This window comes from Mytilus galloprovincialis, chromosome 2 (assembly GCF_965363235.1).
Source record: "Mytilus galloprovincialis chromosome 2, xbMytGall1.hap1.1, whole genome shotgun sequence".
NCBI classification, from domain to species: domain Eukaryota; kingdom Metazoa; phylum Mollusca; class Bivalvia; order Mytilida; family Mytilidae; genus Mytilus; species Mytilus galloprovincialis.
Window position 1 is genome coordinate 70063591 of NC_134839.1, and position 25094 is coordinate 70088684.

At 31.6% G+C, this 25094-nt stretch overlaps 1 protein-coding gene across 22 annotated transcripts in view; it reads left to right on the forward strand.

The window, feature by feature from the left end:
- Positions 1–25094, forward strand: part of LOC143064263 (ras GTPase-activating protein nGAP-like) — a 111862-nt gene that overhangs the window by 82018 nt on the left and 4750 nt on the right. For 18 of the 22 annotated variants that reach the window (XM_076236965.1, XM_076236960.1, XM_076236962.1 and 15 more), the window contains 14 exons: positions 8299–8520; positions 12200–12301; positions 14652–14750; positions 16129–16214; positions 17308–17495; positions 18681–18843; positions 19115–19194; positions 19443–19618; positions 20205–20353; positions 21197–21272; positions 21473–21563; positions 22226–22342; positions 22783–24237; positions 24843–25045. In XM_076236965.1, coding sequence (XP_076093080.1) covers positions 8299–8520; positions 12200–12301; positions 14652–14750; positions 16129–16214; positions 17308–17495; positions 18681–18843; positions 19115–19194; positions 19443–19618; positions 20205–20353; positions 21197–21272; positions 21473–21563; positions 22226–22342; positions 22783–24237; positions 24843–25045 — 3207 coding nt within the window. The other 4 variants (XM_076236980.1, XM_076236978.1, XM_076236982.1 and 1 more) reach the window with 4 other exon arrangements.

Sequence of the window (25094 nt, forward strand, 5' to 3'; positions counted from 1 at the left end):
AATAAATGTTTATCATGTTAGATTGTGCATTCAGACACTAAAGATTGGTCACAAATCACAGATTGTCTTATTGACATTGACATTGTGTGGAGCTGAAAGTATAAAAAGAATTGTCTTCTTTAAACAGGTTTTCTTATTGACACAGTCTCTATTATTTGTGCAAATCTCCCCTTGCATTGTCAATATATTGTAGCATATTTCAATGTCTTTTCTCAATTATGCATAAAATATGTTAAAATTTCCAATCCCCATAATAATAATGCCATCTAATGATCTCAATTACCTCATTGTATTTAACAGAGGCTGAGAGCTAAGTAATATAAAGATATTTTAAATATGTCACACCATGGTTCATTTTGAAGAAACATAGTTAAGTTTTTTTCATGTGATTATGTCTGTATCGATAGTTATGGCAATAATACCATTAACCGATTATATTGTATTTGTGTATCTATGTAGAAAACAAATATAACATGTTAAAGGACATAAGTAAACAAAATAATGACCACTTAGTTCTTGACCACAGTTTATAATAAGATTTACTGACCAAAATAATCGTTGACCGAGAGAACTAAAGCACTTGATAATCCTATTTAAGTATTTATACACAATGTAAACAATGCGGAGTTAAACATCCTATTGTCATATTATCTAAACATAATAACTCAGCGATTGGTCATCACCTTTTGCTAGGCTCCGGTCACCTCTAAACTTAGTGGTCATTGTCTGGCGATGGTTTATGGCTTAGTTTACATTGTTTGTATCTTACAAGGGGGAAATCGGAAGTAAACATGGTTATCTTTGGCAAGCTTTTCCAGATAACATTAAAGATAAAGTATACCCATGTTTTGACAGCTTTGAATATAGCCTTTATTTTACCTGAAGGTCTGGTATAGGTTACACTTACAGGTATTAACTGTAGATATCAATTCAGGCTCCATTGTCTTAAAAGTTCATGGGCTTTTTGACTTGATTTATAAGAGAACATGTCATAATGATGGTCATCAGAATTAAATGACTCCAAATAGATGTCCACCTACAAGTATAAAACATTTTTTCTCCAAAATTAGATGTGAGGGTGTCCTTTCTACATAGAAGATTTGGAATGCATAGTGTATAGACCATAGTAGGAAGCATGGTTGACCATGGTTGTTGATAAAGTGGATAATGCATGGTTGACCATGGTTGTTGATAAAGTGGATAATGCATGGTTGACCATGGTTGTTGATAAAGTGGATAATGCATGGTTGACCATGGTTGTTGATAAAGTGGATAATGCATGGTTGACCATGGTTGTTGATAAAAAGGATAATGCATGGTTTACCATGGTTGTTGATAAAGTGGATAATGCATGGTTGACCATGGTTGTTGATAAAGTGGATAATGCATGGTTGACCATGGTTGTTGATAAAGAGGATAATGCATGGTTAACCATGGTTGTTGATGAAGTGGATAATGTATGGTTGACCATGGTTGTTGATGAAGTAGTAAATGCATTGTTGACCATGGTTGTTGATAAAGTTGATAATGCATAGTTGACCATGGTTTTTGATAAAGTGGATAATGCATGGTTGACCATGGTTGTTGATAAAAGTGGATAATGCATGGTTGACCATGGTTGTTGATAAAGTGGATAATGCATGGTTGACCATGGTTGTTGATAAAGTGGATAATGCATGGTTGACCATGGTTGTTGATAAAGGGGATAATGCATGGTTGACCATGGTTGTTGATAAAGTGGATAATGCATGGTTGACCATGGTTGTTGATAAAGTGCATAATGCATGGTTGACCATGGTTGTTGATAAAGTGGATAATGCATGGTTGACCATGGTTGTTGATAAAGTGGATAATGCATGGTTGACCATGGTTGTTGATAAAGTTGATAAAGCATGTTTGACCATGGTTGTTGATAATGTGGATAAAGCATGGTCAACCATGGTTGGAAAGTGCACATTGACACCGGGGGTTGTGCTTCAACATCACAGTTTATAGCATGCCTTATAAATTATTTTGTTTTCTGTCCTCAGTCTGGTTGCAAACATTTGATTTACTCCAGTGGATCAACTTGTAGTAGCTTATATGTTTGTATACTGCTTATAACATTTGATATTTCCCAATGGGGCTTTTGTTTTAAAACTTACAGGTTGTTGAGGTCATGAAATGACTTTTCTTTTTTTTTTCAATGAAAAACTTTGTTTATAATCATGTATAATGTCACATTGGACTTTATTAATCTGAAACAGTAGCCAAGAAATATCCCCCTACAGGTACATTTGAGAAGATAAATGGCTGTCTTTGTTCCACAAATGTATGTGTTTTGTTTAAGCTGTACAGGGAAGACCTGCTTCACACTGATATAAATGATATATGTCTCTCTAATCATTGGTCGTTAAAGGTGTAGGTAGTAATTTCCCTAAATTTGTTTTGACATAGTGACAGTAAAGTTTATATAATTTATTCCCTGAGGTACTTACAATGTGGTCTTAGAAACTGAAGCTGAACTAATGTTTCTCTTGTATGAAATGTTATTTAAGTACATATATAGGTAAGCAGTTAAATTTACAGATTATAAAGTTTATTGTTTTTTTTTAGTATTTTGGTTTTGCTTTTGAAGACCTTTGGTAAAATTAAAAATGTGATGAAAGTACAAGGGGGAAATAAATACTGTGACCAGGATATAACAGCTATGATTGTAATCTAAAGAGACAACTTGATGTATATGTTGGTATCTTTGTTACTTCATTGAAGCTAAGTAACTAAAGTATGAGAAACATTCAAATGCTCCCCAGTAAGCCTTTTCTGAAACCTAATAAAAAAGACTCAATTTGAATATTATTAATGAAATGTAAATAAAAAATATTCAAGACACATACAATGAGAAGTGCAGGACTATGTTCTAGGTTCATGAGCGCTACTGAAAGAACAAAATAATCCTGGCATTCAAATAACTTAATGGTGTCCTTTATAGTTAAGTTGAATGGGTTTAGCTCATTGTTGAAAGCCTTATAGTGTTCTGTGGTTGTTTATATTATTGTCCTCCTGTCTCTGGTGGATAGTAGTATCATTGGCATTACCATAAACATTTTGATAGAAAAATTCAGGTTTCCATAGATGTAGCCAATAGCTGTACCAAATTTCTATCAACTAAAATTTTAGGTATAAATGTGCATTTGAAGTAAATTAGTATTACCTGGACCTAAATTTCAACCCATATAAGCTATTTGTAATGTATAATGGTTAACCATATGATGTATGACATAATTTACTTATCTATATTTAATTTACAAAAATATTAAAGTTTTAAAGATTGTAATTTTAGAAAATGAACTAAGAATAGGTCACATGTTCTAGACATACATGTATTTGGGACGGCTGTTTCTACAGGGTATAAATATGTGTTTTAAAAAAAGTTTGGTCTATTTATTTGATTGATAAGAACATTTCCCTTTGGGGTATATAATACACTGCACATATAATTATTCAATAATTAGTTCTGAATTCACACCTGATTATGCAGGTGTTTTTTTATGTGAAGAATAAAAAAATAATTGATAAATTCAATAATGGACTTTCAATCTGTTACAAATATATGTTAAGCAATTATTGTTTGACTATGAATTTTAAAAAGACCATAGTGGTTGTTTGCATTAAATCTGTTAAAGGCACATACATGGTGACATATGAAGAATAAGACAGGTAGTCTTCACAAACACAGGTAAACACTTACAGTTTTGTTACATAGGGTTCACTGACTCAGTCCAGTAATGTTTCTGACAGTTTATAGACCACATTTCATCAAATAATTGTCACCAGTTGGTGTCTGAAGAAAATGTGTGAAAACTTTGATTACTGGTCACTACTATTGTGAAGGGGATTAATTCTAGGAATCTCTTTCCAGGATCAAAGATCAAGTTGTAGAGTGTTAATACAATTTAGGATTTCATGGATAATTTAATCATAGATACAGTATCATTCACATTGTATGTAAAATAGAACATATTAAGAATAGTCAAATTTGTGCACATAGATTTTGTTATACTTGGACTATCTGCTCTGTTTGATTTGACAAGTTGGAATTTATAGGAACAAAGCACAGTGCATTTTATATCTTTTCTTTTGAATGAATTGGTAGCCACTGTGTCTTTTTATACAGGAAATTCATTATTTTTCTCCAGTTTCAGTGGACATGATGTCTGGATATTTGAATTTATTAACAACATTTCCCCCTATTAAGTATTTTTCATAGTTGGATTGTAAAGATCTATAAAGCTATCACAATTCCTAGGACAATTACAACTAGAAATTCAACCTTGTAGGGACACATATAAAGTTCATGGACTTTGGAAGCCATGTTTTTGTGTATTATTGAAATGACCGAAACATTTCCTGCTTTTATCAGAATTTAAATCAGTTTATTTAAATTTGCTGCATATTGAAACAGTGACACCTTCACTAGACACAATATATATTGCGATGACTGATATGGCTCTAGATCAAGTATACACTTATGTGTACTTATAATTTTATAAGTTTGAATTCTTCAGAGCCACTTCTTTGAGGAACAAATTAAGACAATTGAACTGAATTACCTTTGAATATTATTGTTTGTACTATATTCATTGTAAAATGATCTTGACCGAACTGACACAGCCTGTCTCCAGAGTTCTGTAAGTAAAATTTTAAATTATTCAAATGTTGATGTACTATTATTGTGTTTGTGTAGAAAAAAATCAATTTATTATTCTATCCCTCAGTCAGGTTGGGGAAGATCTTCATTTAAATAGTATACTCAAAATTTGATTTCATTTACATCGATTATGTAATTTTTATAATGGCTGTTAATGTCTTAAAAAGATCCGTATAAATTGTAACAAATTTATCAATAAGACCACAGCTCAAATGTGTACTGAATTCAAAGAAAATGACCTCCAAAAATTATGATTTTTCGAAGACTTTTAATTTTTATCCAGATGGTATTTTAGTCATGGTGTCTTTGGGCAAAATATTCTTATTTATCTGGCAGTTTGCACTATATGACAGCAAATATCTGGAAATCCCAAGTTTATGTTGTTAGCACTGAAAAGTGATGCCTCTTTTAGTGTATAATTAACATAATGAAGATAACTCAATAAAGAGGATCTGCCACAACCTGTCTATGGGAACCCATGCCTTGCTCTGACAGCAGCTTAGAGCATACATTGCTGTATAGCTTAGTCTTTAAGTACATCATATGATCAAGATATCCTTTGATATATTCTGTCCTCCATAATCCTTGACAACATAATACAGATGTTGAAACTTGATGTTGTGACATTTTCCATATGGATTTTGACATCTGCCTCCATTTATTCAGTGGCCACTTGAATTCTATGAGTGCACTAAATGACAATGTGCGGTTTGATGACAGGCCTAATTAACTGGCAATGTACCCCTATTATTTTCCTTTGTTTATAATAACCCTAGAATTAAGTCTATTGTATTGAAGTTCCAATCTGATAGATTACAATCAAACATTAGTCATCAGGTTAAAAATTTCATTGTTATGATTTTGAATGGGGAGGGTAATTATTTCAGTATTTGAAGTCTGACCCCCTGGCTGACCTTTTTTTAAGTCAATCTGACCATTGATACATGGTTTGAGTGAACTGCAGTCACACAGGATAAATTTGCTTTTAAATACATAATTCTGTGAAATATTTCCTGCGTATCTGTCCTTCGTAATCGTACAGGAAGTTGATATGGATGCTGAATATTTCCTTTTTCCTGTGTCAAATAACTGAGGTATATGCCTTTGCAATTTTTATTGACCATTGTTTAATTTGATGATATTTATTATGTTTTGATATCCCCAGATCTTATTATTATTAATGTTTCATTATTCAAAGCTAAGCAGCAGTGATGCTTTTTTCAAAAATTGGGTATTATTATCAAATTTTTTTGCCTATTATTGAACTGAATTTATGTAAATTAATTGTCAATACCTCCATTACAAGAGAAGATAACTTTTACCAGATGTAAGAAGGTGGGAATCAGATAAACACAACAGACCTTGATATAACAGCTTCAATTAATGTAATTATTTATGCTTAATTAACTTTTCTGAAAATGAGGTTACTAATGGGGCATAATTAGGATGACTTTAAGTCAAATTTGTATTTATTTTTGGACTAAAATGCATGTTTTTTGTATCAGCAGTGTAAAACATTGCAGTCCAGCTAAAATTTTGTCATGTAGATTTTTTGTAGGTCATTAGATATAAACACTTCTGAATATCCTTGATACCCCCTTAATATGAATGTTTCTGGTGCAAATCAATCTAATTGTTTTTAGAAATATGTCAGTTTCTGTATTTTTAGATGTCATGGAAACTGACTTTATATTCTTCCCTGTGAAAACAGATAAAATACAGGGAAATATAAATTTGACATCAGTTTCAGATCATTGAGAGTTACAAATAGGAAAAAAAAAACTATTTGTAACATTTTCATTCATGAACATTTCATCTTGTACAGGAACAAAAATGAATTATTTGAAAACGTGTCTTTGTTGATTCTATAAATAGTTGGATGTATCTGTATGTTTACAGATTGCACCTGCATTAACGTCTTTTGATCATTAACTTGAAGGAGATGGATCCACCCATGTAATTGTAACTAGAAATGTTCTGCATATTGAGTTCAGTCAAAGTTTCTTTCGATTTTGATCTTGTACCTGTGGATGAATAGTGTCGAGTGTGTACTATAATCAATTTTAAATTGACATTTTAATTCATTGAAGAAATGTGATAACTTACAGTTTGCCTTGGGACATATATTGAAGATTTCATTCATAATTTGAAATGATTTTTAAACTTTTGAAAAATTAATGTCAAAATCACACAACTGACAGGAAATTGAAATATATCATCATTAAAAATTTACCTGAACACAAAATTGATTTAATGTCAATTTCAGCAAGAAAATAGGAAATATCAATATTGGCGAAGTTTTTGCTTTATGACAATCTGAAATATTTATCTTGCATAGAAGATTTCTCCATAAACTGAAGATTAGTGGAAATAATGTCATAAAACCATGCGAAATTAACAACAGTTATTTGACTCACCTGGTTTGAAATTTACCTGAACTTTTGAAAATTGCTAATTATCCTTAATATTACTGCTGTAAAGTTGATTCATAAAAGTCTCTGTGCTGAAACAATATAGAATTGTTTGAATCATTGGGGGAAACCATTATTATTATGAATCATGATATAAGGTGGGATTAGCACCAATTACCCAGACTCTTTAATTAGATCTCATTTAGAAGTTAGACCTAGGATACAGATAGATCCTATTTATATAGAGATGAATGGAGACAAATAATTCTCGTTTGTGTTGATATTTTGTGTTAGTTTTTACTATAAATGGAATATATGTGATATTTGTTATATACGTCATTAACTTTAGAAAAAAAATAGCGATAAATGATCAATTGTCTCATTTGACGTTTTAGCACATTTCTGCTAAATATGTATCTTATTAAGTGGAGAATTGTTTTCTAATGTTGCTAGTTTAAGGATAAATGGGCTTTCTGATGGATTAGAAAAAATATGTAGCCGTGTACAAATTTCAGATCAAGGAAGTTAATTCTGGATTTTCCTGTTAAGACAATTGAAAAATAGTGTACTCTACACTTATATTAAGTGTCTCAATTGTTATTCAACAGTATATGGTTAAGTTGCTGAACTTGTCAGATTAACTTGCAAATGAACATATCTTAAGGATTGTGTTTTAATGGCCACTAAATGATAATTATTGACTCGATGATTTCCTATTTTCTTATATTATGTTCCTTTACATTGGAATGTGATAAAACATTCATTGATATGTGATATTGGTCATTTCTTTGTAAACTGGACCTCAATTATGTATATCCTTCATATGAATAAACTGAATGTAAATTTGTAGATATACAAGAATTTGGATAATTATAATGAATTCATAGACATGGACATTCATCAGAAATTTTCTTGTTGGATGTTGACAAAAATTGGCTTAGTTATATAATTGTAGTGTGCTTGGAATGTAACTAGAATTACAACAGACAATATTGATAATCTGTTGGCATCATAGGAAATCAAATTAGTGCAACAATAGGCATTAAATTTGTATGATTAGAAATGTAGCTTTGTATTTGATCTGATGAAAATAAAAAAGAGGAAAATGTTGCCAGGATTTAATCGATTGCTGAGTCTCCCAGCAAGTTTTCATGACAAAGTGGAAGACTGGTTTGACATTGTAACTTATCCTTTCAGGAACCTGATCAACTCACGGATCAGATCGTCTCGATCCCATGAGTCCCTCCTAACCAGCCACGTCAACATGCACGCCATCGACCTGACGGCCTCAGATCTAGAAATTCAACCTCTACACTCCAGCATTCTTGGTCAGGATCATTGTTTCCAAGTCTCAACAGCGAACGGAAGTAAATACATCTCCTGCCGGACTGCAGAGGAACGTGAAAAATGGATAGGAAGGTATGTGTCAATTTATTGTCGAGCCTGCAACTTTTGTTGCAGAAAGCTCGACATAGGGATAGTGATCCGGCGGCGGCGGCTACGGCGGCGGCGGCGGCGGCGGCGGCGGTGTTAGCTCACTTTTTAAAAGCTATATATTTTAGAAGGTGGAAGACCTGGATGCTTCATATTTTGTATATAGATGCCTCATGTTACGAAGTTTCCGTCAGTCACATGTCCATTGTCCTTGACCTCATTTTCATGGTTCAGTGACCACTTGAAAAAAAAGTTCAGATTTTTTGTAATGTTAAATTCTCTCTTACTGTAAGTAATAGGATAACTATATTTTGTATGTGCGTACCTTGCAAGGTCCTCATGCCCGTCAGACAGTTTTCACTTGACCTCGACCTCATTTCATGGATCAGTGAACAAGGTTAAGTTTTGGTGGTCAAGTCCATATCTCAGATACCATAAGCAATAGGTCTAGTATATTCGGTGTATGGAAGGACTGTAAGGTGTACATGTCCAACTGGCAGGTGTCATCTGACCTTGACCTCATTTTCATGGTTCAGTGGTTATAGTTAAGTTTTTGTGTTTTGGTCTGTTTTTCTCATACTTTATGCAATAGGTTTACTATATTTGTTGTATGGAATGATTGTAAGGTGTACATGTCTAGCGGGCAGATGTCATCTGACCTTGACCTCATTTTCATGGTTCAGTGGTAATAGTTAAGTTTTTGTGTTTTGGTCTGTTTTTCTCATACTTTATGCAATAGGTTTACTATATTTGTTGTATGGAATGATTGTAAGGTGTACATGTCTAGCGGGCAGATGTCATCTGACCTTGACCTCATTTTCATGGTTCAGTGGTCAAAGTTAAGTTTTTGAGTTTTGGTCTTTTTTTTTAATACTATATGTCATAGGTGAACTATATTTTATGTATGGAAATATTTTATGATCTATATGTCAGTCGTGCAGGTTTTATTTGACCTTGACCTGGTTTTCATGGTTCATTGCTCAGTGTTAAGTTTTTGTGTTTAGGTCTATTTTCTTAAACTATAAGCAATAGGTCAACTATATTTGTTGTATGGAAGCATTGTTAGCTGTACATGTCTGCCTGGCATATGGTTCAACTGACCCTGACCTCAATTTCATGGTTCATATTAAGTTTATGTGACAGTCGTAATAAAGCTTTATATTTAGGAGTATCAACCTAATATCAATGATTAGTAAAGAAGGCGAGACATTTCAGTGTGTGCACTCTTGTTATTATCTAGACGTCAAAATGATTCTATAACCAAGGATTTATATTTTATTTGTTTACTTTTATACCTTTTGATAAGATGTTGGTAATCCAGTCTGATATGTACATTTTTAACCTTTCTGAAAAGCAAGAGCACATGTCAGAATTTGAAATATTAAAGAATATGCTGAGTCCATATATCATTATTTAGATATTGACCAGCAGAATTCTCCATAAGTATATTTTTTGCTAAGATAGTTCTATAAACTATCATTTATTGGTCTGCATATCAGTAGCACTTAACATAAGTGAAAACAATGTCTTAATTCATGTAGTAAGTCTATGAATGGTAAATGAAATAAGGTGAAAAAGGTTCAAATTCAGATAACAATTCTTTTTTGTACCCCTGTAATACACTTTTGATGAGTAGACTGTTCACTCTGTATCTGATAGAGTCAATCATGAGGCATCTTTTTTTTTAAAGAACTAGAGTAAAATTGTTCAAGTGGATCCAATAAGGGTAGATTTTTTGGTTCCTTTCAACTGCAAAATGTACGGTTCCACCAATACATCTAAAAATTTAGAACCTCAAATTGATAATTGAAACAACAATTTCACAAAACAAGAAAATTGAAACCCTCAAAACTGTTAATTATCAGATTGTCTATTGTAAAATAATTGGTATATTAATCTGCAGATGGTTCTTAATTTTTTCTGTGATGTTGAGTAGTTTCCAAAACTTGGGTGTGTACCTTTGCAACTGACCATAGGTTACCTTGCACACAAAATTATACAAAAGTTGGTCATATTGTAAAATGCAAATTCAAAAATTTCCTTGTTTTAATATTTCCTGTTTTGCAGTACTGAAACAATGATATAGTTGTATGTTCACATTTCGTACTGTTACGAAAATGTACTTGACAAGTTGACAGTCGCTTGATCGTGTAAATCTGATGAGTGTTGGCGTATCGTAAGACATTATCGTAAGACATTTATTTACTGTTAGAGGACATGTTTAACTCGCCTTAACCCTGCAGCAGTTATAAAATTCAGAATATATAATGTTATGATATTTGAGATAAACACAGATTTGTTTTTTTTGTGACAACAATACTGAAGAAAACCACAATGTGAACATGCTGATGGGGATGTTATTGGTTTTAAGACATTTTTATACTCCCCCACTGACACACCATTGACCATAAAACACAAAACAAATTAATTATCATTGTGAATTGACACTTTTGTTTTGTTTTACTTGAAAATGAAAATACACCCTTAGACTTTATGGAACCATAATTATCAAGTTTTTTCATTGGTCAAACTTAAGTGAAATAAAGTAGAATTTTAAACTTTTGAAGTTTCTTCACTTCCACTGTGGAGGTTTCTATAGCTAGGATAAAGTTTTAGAAGCAGTCATTAACCGAGAATTAAGACAAGACATAAATTAAGTTGTTCAAATGCATTGTAAAGTGCTTAAATATTCATTGCTGGAGTGTTCTTTAAGCACCTGCCCTTGGTGACTCCTGTATTTGGGTGTTCATATGCAACAGCCTAGAGGAGGACTTAACTTTGCCAATAATAGGTCCTCAATTACAAATAAAATTTATCATTTAGCCTTTGTGTTTGTTATTATGGTACTTATCTGTAGACCATATGTTGTGTGTCCAGTAGATCAGATCTTTATCAGAAATCTGATACTATGTTCAGGGTCAGTAACATTTGACTTATCAACATGATCAAATGATATTTCTGTGAAATTGGTCTATATCTTTCTTTCTTTATAAAATATAGAGATACAGGGAACATGCTTGTTGCAACACCATTACTAATGATAACTTTAATTAAAAATATTAAACTAAAGTAGTCATGAGAAAGCACATTAACATGGTCATGGACCTAGTTTATTGCTTATTAAAGCCAATAAATGCTGAAAAAAGAGAGTAGTTGGTTGTTTGGCTTGAAAATTTGTTGATATTTTGTGATTTTAAACACAAAGGAAAACTTTAATACTGAGTTACTTCACACACATTTTCTCAACATTCCACACTGATATTGTAAGACCTCCAAATCATGGGAAACTGATTCTTACTCCATGTCAATGCAACTGGATACAGTGAAACCTGTTTAAACTGAACCTCTTCTGGACTTAAGATTTTGTTTGGTTTTGGCCGGTGTTCGGTTTTATCAGGTTCACAACACACATAATTTGATATGATGGTGCTTACAAAAATGTTTGTTTTCTACAGGTTTTCTGTTTATACAGGAATCGGTTTAGTCAGATTTCTCTGTATAAAGATTTTTTTTAACAATGATGTTTGCTTTTACCTATTTATACAACTATTTTTTATGCCTTATCCCAACGAACTTTATCAATATATATGAAACTTTTGCATCACATAGTGAAATATAGAATGGTATAATTTGTCTTTTTATAAATCATTTATTTCAATTTTAGCTTGAGGAAATCAGTCCATCCAAACCAGGAACATATACGGAGAACAGACAACTCTCTAAAACTATGGATTAAGGAAGCTAAAAATGTACCATCTAAAAAGAAGTGAGTATTGGTATCTTTAGCTTATGGCAAGAGTCAAGATGAAATCCTTTATAAACAAATATATATATTTGTTATCATAATTCAGGTTTAGTTATTAGGAAAATTGTGTACAGGCATGTCTTGGGTATCATAATAATATTGAAATAAAACAAGTTAGAATAATTTCATGAACCGTACATTTTGTTCATAATATTCTGTTTAAAGATGATCTTTTAATGAACATTTAAAAATTTCAACCCGCATTCAAGAATAGCCAGCGAAAGTTAGTCAATAGTAGGCATTACAGACTATTGTTCAGATTGGTATGTCTTGCGAAAGATAAGACAATGCTAAATCCATGTGATATTTTCTTGTATGTACTTATCACAGAAAACTTGTAGTACATGGTTTACATAGTTCTGTGTACTGTATAACATCTCTGTTATCATGTACAACATATACTCTTTATGACCTTTACACCAGTATACTTATAACAAGTACTCTGATAAATAATCAGCAATTTCCTTTGATGTACCTATTAACTGGTGATGTTTATAAAAAATCTTAGGTTAAAGAGTATATGACTGTTTTGTTTAAAACAGCCCACTTTCAAATTGCTGATGACTTCAGATTGAGATTAAATCTTGCTGTATATACTGAAACGGAAGTACAGGCTTTATAAATTTATAAAATTAACTTCAAATTCAAAATTGTATTGACATATTATAACTCAGGTCACATGATTTGGGACGAAATAAACAAAACATAGTATGACAAATTTATAAATGATAAGAAGAAAGCATACAATTTACAATGACAAAAAATATGAAAAAAGTACTCTGTTCTCAGATTGAGTTTACTTTAACTAGGAATTTAAAAAAAAGATATTTTAAAAACATTTTTGGAATACTTTTTGTGAGATCACATATCTTTGGCTGGGTAGTATCTCATTATACCATACATAGTAGCAATGATAACTGCTGTGGTTTAGTATTGTTGTCAATGTCAAACTATCTCTAATGTTTGACTTAGTCCTATGTGAATACCAAACTCAGCTGAGCAGCAAGCTGTTTCTTTGTATGGATTTAATATCAGTAGGTACAAGTAGAAGATTAGTTTTCATCAAAATGACATGAAATGTAATCTTTTAGGACTATTATAGGGTGGTGCAAAGTGACCTGCGTCCATCCGATTTATGACCTGTCAAATTAAACATGAGAAATGACCCCCCTACAATGTAACCTTTCACATAGTTGGCAAAATAACTACTTAGTTTAACTTTTACCTTTGTAACAATAAATCTTTTTTTCAGGGTTACCCTAAGCGCACTAACATCAAATATGTGAACCTGTCAGATTTACTGACTATCTATTTCTGTGCATAAAAAAATCATCTCATTACTTTTGAAAATTAAAAAAATGAAAATTTTGTAGAAGATTTTTGGGCCTTACAGAACAAGTTTTGAAAAGTTTCACTGTCTTCTTATTCTTAGTTTTTTTTTTGTCAGTAAAAAAAATGAAGATAAAACTATTTTAGTAAATAATTCCACTTTTAAAAATATTTTAAAGTAACATTATTGAAAGTTGATGCAGGTTTCTTTAAAATGATTGACTATAAAGTTGGCTAATTGCTAAAAAATGGAAAGGAAGATCCCGAAATCTGGCTTGTATTCAAAGAAATGACAAAATTATTTTAATGGTTTTGCAGGATGTTTACATTTTATGATTATCCTTTGCTTACTTATCAGAGAAAACTTCAGAGAAAATGTTTGATAAATGAAGTATTCCAACCTGTTGTGATACTGACATCTGCTTTTACATCTAAGAAATAAAACAGTAGCAAAAAATAAATTGAAAATGACATATAAATTACAATTATTCTTAATCTTTGTTAATCTAGATTACTTTTGTTGCTTCAAATAAAAATTATTTGATAAAGGTTATTAAAATGTCATTTTATAAATAAATAAAAAGGAATTTTTTTGAACCTTTCAAATATTAGAGAAAAAAATGAAGCTTTTAAAAAAAAAAGGAACACATTTCTAATAAAATAGTATCAACTAGATATTGTGTATGTCAGATCAAAGCTAAGATTAAGGTTAAACCACATGTTCTGGTCAGTTTTTACAGCTGTCAGAAATGGCAATTTGATAATGTTTTGCTAGAAGGCATGATTCACTTGGGAAACTAAAAAACAGACTTGAAAATATGTTATAACGAGAAAAAAGCTCACACTCCTGAGGATGATGCTACCAATTTGAGACCTTTCAAAGATATTGATTGAAAACAAAATAGTACATGTACAGCAATTTCCCAGTAAAATATAATTAATTATATTTGAATATATCGTAACTTTTTTTTTTTTTTTTTAGGTATTTCTGTGAAATATGTTTAGATAGAACATTGTATGCCAAAACTTCCAGTAAAATGAAATCTGAAATGTTGTTTTGGGGAGAACACTTTGAATTTAAGTAAGTATACAGTGTGAAAAGAAATCCTGTGGATTCATTTATTTTACTAATCACAAATTTTTGTGGATAGAGAGAAAATGTATTTTTCAATGATTTTTCGCCCAAATTCTGAATCCACAGTACAATGAAAAAGAATACCACATCCTGTGTTGTGGATAAACAGAGATAGACTGGTAACCTTTAAACATGCCAATCCACACACACCATGTACAACAAAGTGAAAATGAGCAAAATATTCTGTCTATACAGTTCACATCATGTTGCCAAGGAAGAAAAAAAGAATATAGTTTGTAAGTGATGCAACTATTTCTGCAAACAAATTGCCTATGGTCTCTTTCAAGAAGGCTATTGGAGGCTCATTAATGTAAAGTGTATATGATATAACTGAAGGATGCATGTCTGAGATCTTACAGTACACTCCACAAATCCTGGTACATTATTCTGAATCAATATGCTATATCAGAAGAATAATTATTAATTTGATAGCCATTATCATTTCTGAAGATATATATCAAGGTATCAAATATTATTTAAATGAACCCTCTTTACATAACTTTGGTTATGTCACAAGATTTGAACTTCATGTATGAAATAGGATTAAAATGTTGCAATAGATAACTTAGCAAGGTAAACAAGAATAGAGAGATTGTCAATAAACCTAGATAGATCAGTCATTGTGATTCCAAGCATGGGGAACAAATATAAACATGATGTAAAAGTCTTAATAAAGCAAGGTATTTACATGGGGATAAATATAGAATTAGATAAATATGGAATAGGTCAATGACTATACAAGAAGACCATAAAAATAGAACATTTGTCATGTTTATACATGTACCTATTATATATTTGCGAAATAATATGATGACATATGGTTACAAAGACGAGGTTTGGCCCCTATCCATTCCATTCTGGTGCTTATTTAAAAATTAAATCTTCAACAATATGATGTTGGGCAATGTATTGAGATATATTGGCTTCCTTTATAAAGAAGTATAAACCCAGTAATAGACCATCTTGTGTAGCTATGAATGAAAGGATTGCAAAGCACTAATAATGTGTAATTTGATAGTTATATACTATAAAGAGTGTAAACTGTTACAGATACTTGTAATGTTGGTTGGTACATTGCCAAAATCATTTTGTTACACTCACTGTATGTAGAACTTCACTTGACATACAAACACCCACAATAAAAGCTTATTGGCACACTAAACACCCACATCAAAAGTGTCAGGGTGCTACACGTCTGGACCTTTTTTTTCTGGTGGATTTGTTCAAACTACAGTGATTTGTTAATGTTGATTTCTGAAGGTTTGATCTAATAAGTTAACTTGAATTTTTTGTGTTAATAAACTTTTTAAATTTTTTTTTCCAGTAATTTGAGGGACACACAGATTGTTACAGTAAACTTGTACAGAGAAGCTGACAAAAAGAAAAAGAAAGACAAAAATCAGTTTATAGGTAATACATATTTGTCCTAATATAGAGTAAGACAGATATTTTGTCCCACTATACATACACAAAATCCCAATATAGATAGACAGATATTTTTCATGCTAGAACATACACAAGATCCCCCATCTAGGTTAGACAGACATTTTGTCATGCTAGAATATACACAAGATCCCAATATAGTTTAGACAGATATTTTTTTCCTGATAAATACATACACAAATTCCTTATATACGTCTGGCGTATAAAATTATAATCCTGGTACTTTTGATAACTATTTACACCACTGGGTCGATGCCACTGCTGGTGGACGTTTCGTCCCCGAGGGTATCACCAGCCCAGTAGTCAGCACTTCGGTGTTGACATGAATATCAATTATATGGTCATTTTTATAAATTTTCTGTTTACAAAAATGTGAATTTTTCAAAAACTAAGGATTTTCTTACCCCAGGAGTAGATTACCTTAGCCGTATTTGGCACAAATTTTTGGAATTTTGGGTCTTCAATGCTCTTCAACTTTGTATTTGTTTGGCTTTTTAACTATTTTTATCTGAGCGTCACTGATGAGTCTTATGTAGACGAAACGCGCGTCTGGCGTATAAAATTATAATCCTGGTACTTTTGATAACTATAGGTTAGATAGATTTTATCCTGCTAGGTACAAAGAAATACCTGTCGTGAAATCAAAATATGTATAGCATTAAAAAATAGACAATGACAACACAAAAATACTTGACATATATAGTTTGTCCCTTTAGTTAATCTAGTACACTTGTGGTTATAATTAGATATTACGTTTTATTTAAACTTGCCTTCAGCTACAATTTATCATTTAATTCAAAACATCATGGAAACTTGTCATTAAAATGGCTTGCTAAGAAAAAAAGACACGTAATAATAACTTTGATATACATTTAAAATTGATGAAAGATGCATCAATTAATCAATGTTTTTCATCTTTTTTTTAATGCACTGTAGGACGTCAAAACCACATTTAATAATTATAGAAAATGAATTTTCTCAAACAGAAATATGAAATCTTATGTTGTAATTAGAATGAATTCATATAAAAAGTAAATTTAGAACAATGTTTTATTTGAAGGTTATGTAAACATCCCAGCCTCAGAAATTACAGGCCGTACATATGTTGAGAAATGGTTCAACTCAACATCAGGAACTGTAGGACGAGTTGGGAAAGAAAACAAAAGTGAAAATCCTTTAATAAGAATAAAAGCTAGATATCACACCGTACAGATATTACCTGTTGATATGTATAAAGACTTCTCTCAGGTAAAAAAATGTTATTTTCTTTTATAAAATTTCATATTTTGATGTTTTTAGATGGTCATATGTTTTGCTCTGAAAATATTACCATAAGCAGATGATGATGGAAGTTTTATACGACCATAACTGACTATACAGCCCTGGCAGGGTTGGTCTATAAGCAGATTATGATGGGGGTTTTATACGACCATGACTGACTATACAGCCCTGGCAGGGTTGGTCTATAAGCAGATTATGATGGAAGTTTTATACGACCATGACTAACTATACAGCCCTGGCAGGGTTGGTCCATAAGCAGATTATGATGGGGGTTTTATACGACCATGACTGACTATACAGCCCTGGCAGGGTTGGTCTATAAGCAGATTATGATGGAAGTTTTATACGACCATGACTAACTATACAGCCCTGGCAGGGTTGGTCTATAAGCAGATTATGATGGAGGTTTTATACGACCATGACTAACTATACAGCCCTGGCAGGGTTGGTCTATAAGCAGATTATGATGGAAGTTTTATACGACCATGACTAACTATACAGCCCTGGCAGGGTTGGTCTATAAGCAGATTATGATGGAAGTTTTATACGACCATGACTAACTATACAGCCCTGGCAGGGTTGGTCTATAAGCAGATTATGATGGAAGTTTTATACGACCATGACTAACTATACAGCCCTGGCAGGGTTGGTCTATAAGCAGATTATGATGGAAGTTTTATACGACCATGACTAACTATACAGCCCTGGCAGGGTTGGTCTATAAGCAGATTATGATGGAAGTTTTATATGACCATAACTGACTATACGGCCCTGGCAGGGTTGGTCTATAAGCAGATTATGATGGAAGTTTTATACGACCATGACCAACTATACAGCCCTGGCGGGGTTGGTCCATAAGCAGAAGGCCATAACCATTAAAAAATTAGAACAAAAGAACATCTTTTCAAATCATAAGTGATCATAGTCATAAACAGAATATTACAGTTATTAACTGATTTATTTTCATAATATATATCACATCAAGTATATTATGTCCATAGAGATGTATATCATGAATAATTCTTGCATGTATTACTGTGTTTCAAATATCAGGATGAAATAATATACATCAACCTATCAATGGGAGATAACTCAGATATTTTTTGACATTTTAATGTTGATTATTAAAATATTTTTTTGTTTTTCTTCCAGTATTTGAGTACAGATTATTGTCAGTTATGTGAAGTATTAGAACCTGTGATAAGTGTAAAAGATAAAGAAGATATAGCTACTTGTTTAGCTCATGTCCTACAGAAACTTGGTAAAGCTAAGGATTTCCTTACGGACATAATAATGGCAGAAGTATCAAGACTTGGTAAGAGTACTTTGGATATCATTACTGGAGATATTAAATGATGTTGTTTGAATGCTTACTAACTTATTGAAAATGTTACTGAAAGTAAAATCAACAATTAAAATTTTGAACTGAATTAGAAGAAATATTTACATTTTTACAAGATATTTGTAATTTATTCCTATTTATAGTTGGTTAAGTCCAAATAGCAAAAATTTCCTATGGTAAATCTGACATACATTAATTGGATTTTTTTTTACATCAATTAAATCTTCTTTTTTCTTCTCTCCAGATAATAAGCACTTAACAATGAGAGGAAACTCTATTGGAACTAAAGCAATGGAGGCTTACATGAAACTGGTTGGTGAAAAGGTTAGTACTGTAATTAGAAATAATCAGTATCAACGAAAGTCTTGATAGCTACAAAAATGATAAAAACATTTTCAAATAAAAATGAACAAATGAATAAATGAATAAAATGTGATAATGACAATTCAATTCAAGTATTCCAGTTTTAACACAATATGAAGTAATATTTGAAATTTGAAATGATTAATAGGAGAGGAAATAGATTTATTTAACATTCTAAAGAATAAATTTAATTGATTTTTTTTTTTTAGTATTTACAAAATACGATGACAGAGTTTGTGAAGTCTTTGATAGAATCAGGAGATGATTGTGAGGTAGATCCCACTAAAGTGGCTCCACAGTTCCTACAGAGTAATCAAAGTATACTGGACATGTACAGTGAAATGGTCTTCGCCAAAATTATCAATTCACACTGCTATTTCCCAAGGTACGTCAATAGGATATCTTTCCTGTTCAATCATGATTGATACAAAAAAAAAAAGAATAGGGGGCATCTATACATGACACAAAATCAGAACTTGCACAACATAAAAACACACAAAAAGCAATTGGAACAGCACTTTTATTGCTGTTCTTCATTTTAAAATCATAGTGAGGCCTTCAACACAGATCCATAAAACACTCACCTCAATGCAATTTTATGGGGAATTCTTTGAGTCCAGTTTTATTTAATATTGTTTTATCTATATTTCTACATTTTTCTGGAAATTTTTGAACTCGTAGACCTATTAAACCCTAAGAGTATATCCATTTGTATGATAACAACAGTATTATTAAAAAAATTGTATTTATTGTTTTCTTTTTGTTATCGACAAAAGAATGAAAATAAAGTCTTCGAGATTTACTTGAATAAGAAATTTTAGTGTTAGATATGTATAATATATATGTATTATTAAGTTAGAGATGATAAGAATAAGTAATGTTGGTGTTGAATACATACATGTATTGTTGAATTTTATAATGATTGAAATAAGAAATATTGGTGTTAAATATAATATGTATTATTTTGACAGTGAACTGAGAGATGTTTTCACCAGTTTTCAAACTCGTTGTTTAGAGATGGAGAGAGAGAATACAGCAGAGAATTTAATTAGTGCCTCATTATTTCTGAGATTCCTGTGTCCAGCTATAATGTCCCCTAGTTTATTTAATTTAATACAAGGTAATTCAAGTTATCAACATTCATCTTCTCAATATTGAGGGAGGTAGAAATTTTTTTCAGGACTTCGGGATCAAGTGTTTTTAAGCTTGGGATTTCAGGATTGAACCTTTTGGGATCCAGGAATTCTTTTTTCAAATTTTCAGGATGTCCAGATTTAAATTTCTTCAAAATTGAGACCTCAGGATTTCATGTTTTTAAGCCCAGGATTTCGGGATCAGGACCCCTCTGATCCCCCTCAATCTTGAATAACAAGAAATAAATTATAAACATTCAAACTAATTATTGAATACATTTGTCTGTACTAGATTAGTCTTATAAATAGAAATGAGAAACATGGCACTTTTCTCTAGTTTCCTGCCTATTACAAATAAAATTGATAAATTAGAAAATTATGGTTATTTTCGGTATTATTATGTCATAATGTCAGAAAGAAACATTAAAGATATTTTTTTAAGAAGTACCTGCGATGAATTAAGAATTCAGGGATTGTGTTATTGGTAATATTATTACAATATTATTTTCAAACATCCTGTTTATGCCAAAAACATGACTTTATATAGATCGTGACTACATTTAATATTTCATATTTATAAATGATATTGATATAATTTGACTGCATGTATAGCAGTTTTTGTAACAAAAAAATATAAATGATTGTTGAGTTATAAATGATTTATATTTTCAAAATTAATTTGACATTTGTAAACATGTAAACAGGGGTTTAAAAAGGGAGAAATAAAAACCAAATATAATTATACAAAAGATAAGAACAAAAGTTTACGTTAATGCATTTAATTTTGATTACCGGAAGATGATAGACTTATGAAATGTTTTGTATTTCAGAATACCCTCCAGATAAAGCTGCCAGGAATCTTGTTCTACTCGCCAAGACAATCCAAACTCTTGCCAATTTTACCAAGTAAGTACTCAAGTATTTTATTGACTGTTTTTTTCTTGTAATATATTTTATTAGCAATATTATTTGCTAATTAGTAATATGTATACAGAGTCATGACATTAGATAGAGGGATGAAGTACATGATTGATCATCCAAATTCTGAGATGAGAGTTATTTATTAAGTCTGATTACTTGTATAATTTTCTCTTTATAAATTTCAGATTCGGAGCCAAAGAAGAATATATGACATTTATGAATGATTTTATTGAACGGCATAGTGAAAGTATGAATCAGTTCCTCCAACAGATATCAGTAAGTTTTTTATACTATTGGGGGGTTGCTGTTTGCTCTTAGTTTTTACTGTAAATTTAGTGCTTAGTTTTCTCTTTTGAATTGTTTCACATTTGTCATGTCGGCATTAGATGACTTATTATACAGTATTGATTTTTGATCATGGTCGAAGGTTGTATAATGGCCTATTATTCTTTATATTCTCGTCCTTTTGACTCTTGTGTATAGATTTCTCAGTGGCAATAATTCCATATCTGCTTATTTTCTGCAATAAAGATTTAGATATATTAATTAGGAACGCAGGTGGTTGTCACTAGTTTTTATGGTTAATTTAAACCAGTTATTCCAATACAAAATATGATGGATATTTTCTATTGATTTGCTACGGATAACAAGATGAAAAAAGTCCTCTTGTCTTCATTTTATGACCAATACAAGTGTATTCAGTGTACATTCCTTATTTCACTATGGGATTCTCCAACACATGACCCAATATTTTATGAAACTTGAAGTATTGAAGCCATACAATACATGTAATTAGGTTTGCTTGATGACAATAAAAAGTAGTATGACAAACAAAAAACTGGGAGAGAAAAAAAAGGCACAGCATCATCACATTTAAATACATGTGACATACAAAACCTAGATGATTTGATAAATGATATGTTTTGGTTTTATTTTAGTCAACAGATACCAATGGAGGAAACCAGTTTCTAGAGTTTGATGGGTACATTGACCTGGGTAAACAATTGTCTGTTTTACACAGTCTATTAACAGAATCTCTAGAAAAGTGCCCTCAGGTAAGATATCTTCACCTGTTTATTAAGACCATCACAACTAAATGTGCATGACATAATGTGTTTTATTGTTACCTTAGTTCCTTGTAGTGTTTAACATTAGATTGACATTTGCTTTAATAAAGGTATTTATAGGGATAAAACTTAATGCTGACGAAAAGTAAAATAACCAGATAAATACTCAACTCAGAGGAGGTGTCAAAACAAAAAAAAAACTGATAAAATGGCAAAATCCAAACCTCAAACACACCAAACAAATGGATAACAACTGTCATATTCCTGACTTGGTATAAATGTACATGACTCAATGTGTTTTATTGTTCTTTTAGTACCTGGTAATTCAAAATCAGATTGACATATGCTTCAATAAGGGTTCTTATTATATAGGATTAAATTGTCGCCATATATGATACAAGTATATATTTTTTTCTTGTCTGTTTCAGGAATCCGTAGCCAGCTTAGGAAAACTGCCAAGCATTTTAAGTAAATTGAAAACTGCCTTGGAAAATCCAGATGTTGGTATGGTAATTCCACCACCAAAACAGAACAGGAAATCCCAAATATATGACAATCTAGTCAATATGCCTCCTCAAGCTAGCACCTCACCGACAGAAATTGTACGGGAAATGTTAAAACTTTGTGGAGAGGAGGATATTCCTGTGTTAAGTGGGAGGAGAGGATCCAGATTGGGTGTGTTTGATTCCGAAAATAATGTAGAGACAGAAGATGATTTTGGATTTTATAAAAATTCTAAGTTTGATGTGTCGAATGTATCAGTGAAAAGTGTATCAAATGAACAAAGAGTGAATGAATCTTGGAGTGAAATTGTTAACGTGGCAGAAAGCCATCAAGGAGACTATATTGATTTGTTACATTTCGCTGATGAGGATGTACATAATTCATCAATGGACTCGGATCATAATATGAATGGGAGTGAAATATCTATAAGTCAAATATCTACTATAGCATCTTCTGGTTACCAGTCTTTCGGATATAGTCAATCCAGTTCACCTATTGATCCTAACACTACACAGGACTTTACTAAATCTCATTCATCTCAGGCTCCTCTCCAACCGTTATCATTCTCAAATCCAGTGTATAGACACCAGTTCAATAGTGCAAAGCATTCAATGTCTAGTCCTAATGTCATCAGACAGGGATCCAGTTCTGGGTCCGCTAGTAGTGAAGAGGACACTGTTAAACATAGAAGTCCTGTGAAATCCTCAGACAGAGATTTATTTAGTCCCCAGCGTAATGATCCATTACGCAATCTTGCCCCTAAATTATCCAGTTCAAGTAGTAGTGAATCTTTAGAACAAGAATTGTATAAAATGACTCGTTCTAGTTCGGCAATGTCAACAGCTGATTCATCTAGATTTACACGATCGAATTCTGTACAGTCATCAAATGATCCAGTGAAATTTTCATTAGATTTACATTCATCTGTGTCATCTCAAAATAGTGATGATGTTCGCAATAGCAATGTTACTCCATCAAATAATACTAGTAATCATTACTCATTGAGTCGGGCTCCATCCAGGCCTAAAGAACTCTCACATACTGGCAGTATGGATTTTTCGCACATGAGACAAAGATATAATGATCCAATTCGTAGGACTGCTACAGATTCACACATTTCGTCTCATATCAAATATGGACCAAGTCATGCTTATAGTAATAGTGATATTACTAGTAATTCTAGTCATGGTAGTAAATATAGTGATAAATATTACACAGACAATTCTGACAAAGGTTCACGGAAATACTCTTTTGGCGATAGATCTTACACAGAAGACTCTGATCGAGGTTCGCAGAAACTCTCTCCTAATAATGCTGTACATATGGGAATTAAGTCTGTACAAAGGAAAATACAGGAGCAAGAAAAAACAAAACAGGAGGTATATATAACTTGATTACATTCAATTGTGTAATATCTAAATACTGCAATAGTTACCAATATTATTCATTACATTATCATGATTATTCTTGTATACCAAATGCATTTGGGTTTTTTTGCTATGGAATTCAACCCAATTTCAGTAAAATAATACCCTCATATTAAGCAGTTCATTATTAATGTTATAGAGGTTTATATTAATTTTGACAGCTGAAGAAGTAATCATTATATCTGTAGAACATGATGGACATTCTTTCTATATTATTTATTTAAATGGTTTGCTTAGTTATATTTGTATATTAGGTCAAATAATTCAAAAAGAAACATGGCCCTTCTTGTGCCATTATTATTTCATTCATTTCAACTTGTGATACATTTTATTTTCCTAATGTCATGAATGTGGATAATTTCTCTTATCAAATGTAAAGAATGATTTGATTGTATTTCTAGAAATTAAAAAAAGATATACCGGTAAAAAAGAAGATGTTGTATGATTGCCAATGAGACAATTCTCTTACAGCTATAGGTCACTGTTTATATAATCTAACATATTAAAACAGTAATGTAATAGGAATTAAAACTCAAATTGTATAATTATTTTCACAGTATGAGAGTGAAGTTGAAACATTACGACAACAATTGAACGAAGCACAAGATCGGCTTCAGCAAGCGGAGGACAGGTTGAAGGAACACGAAACAGGAACAGCACAGTTAGTTGATGATTGGCAATATAGACTGTCGGAAAGTGAAGAAAGACTTCGTAAACAACAAGTACAAAAGGACGATCAGATGAAACAGATTATACAAAGGTTAGATGACTCAGCATGGAATTACAACGACGTCATTTATCTGTGGTGA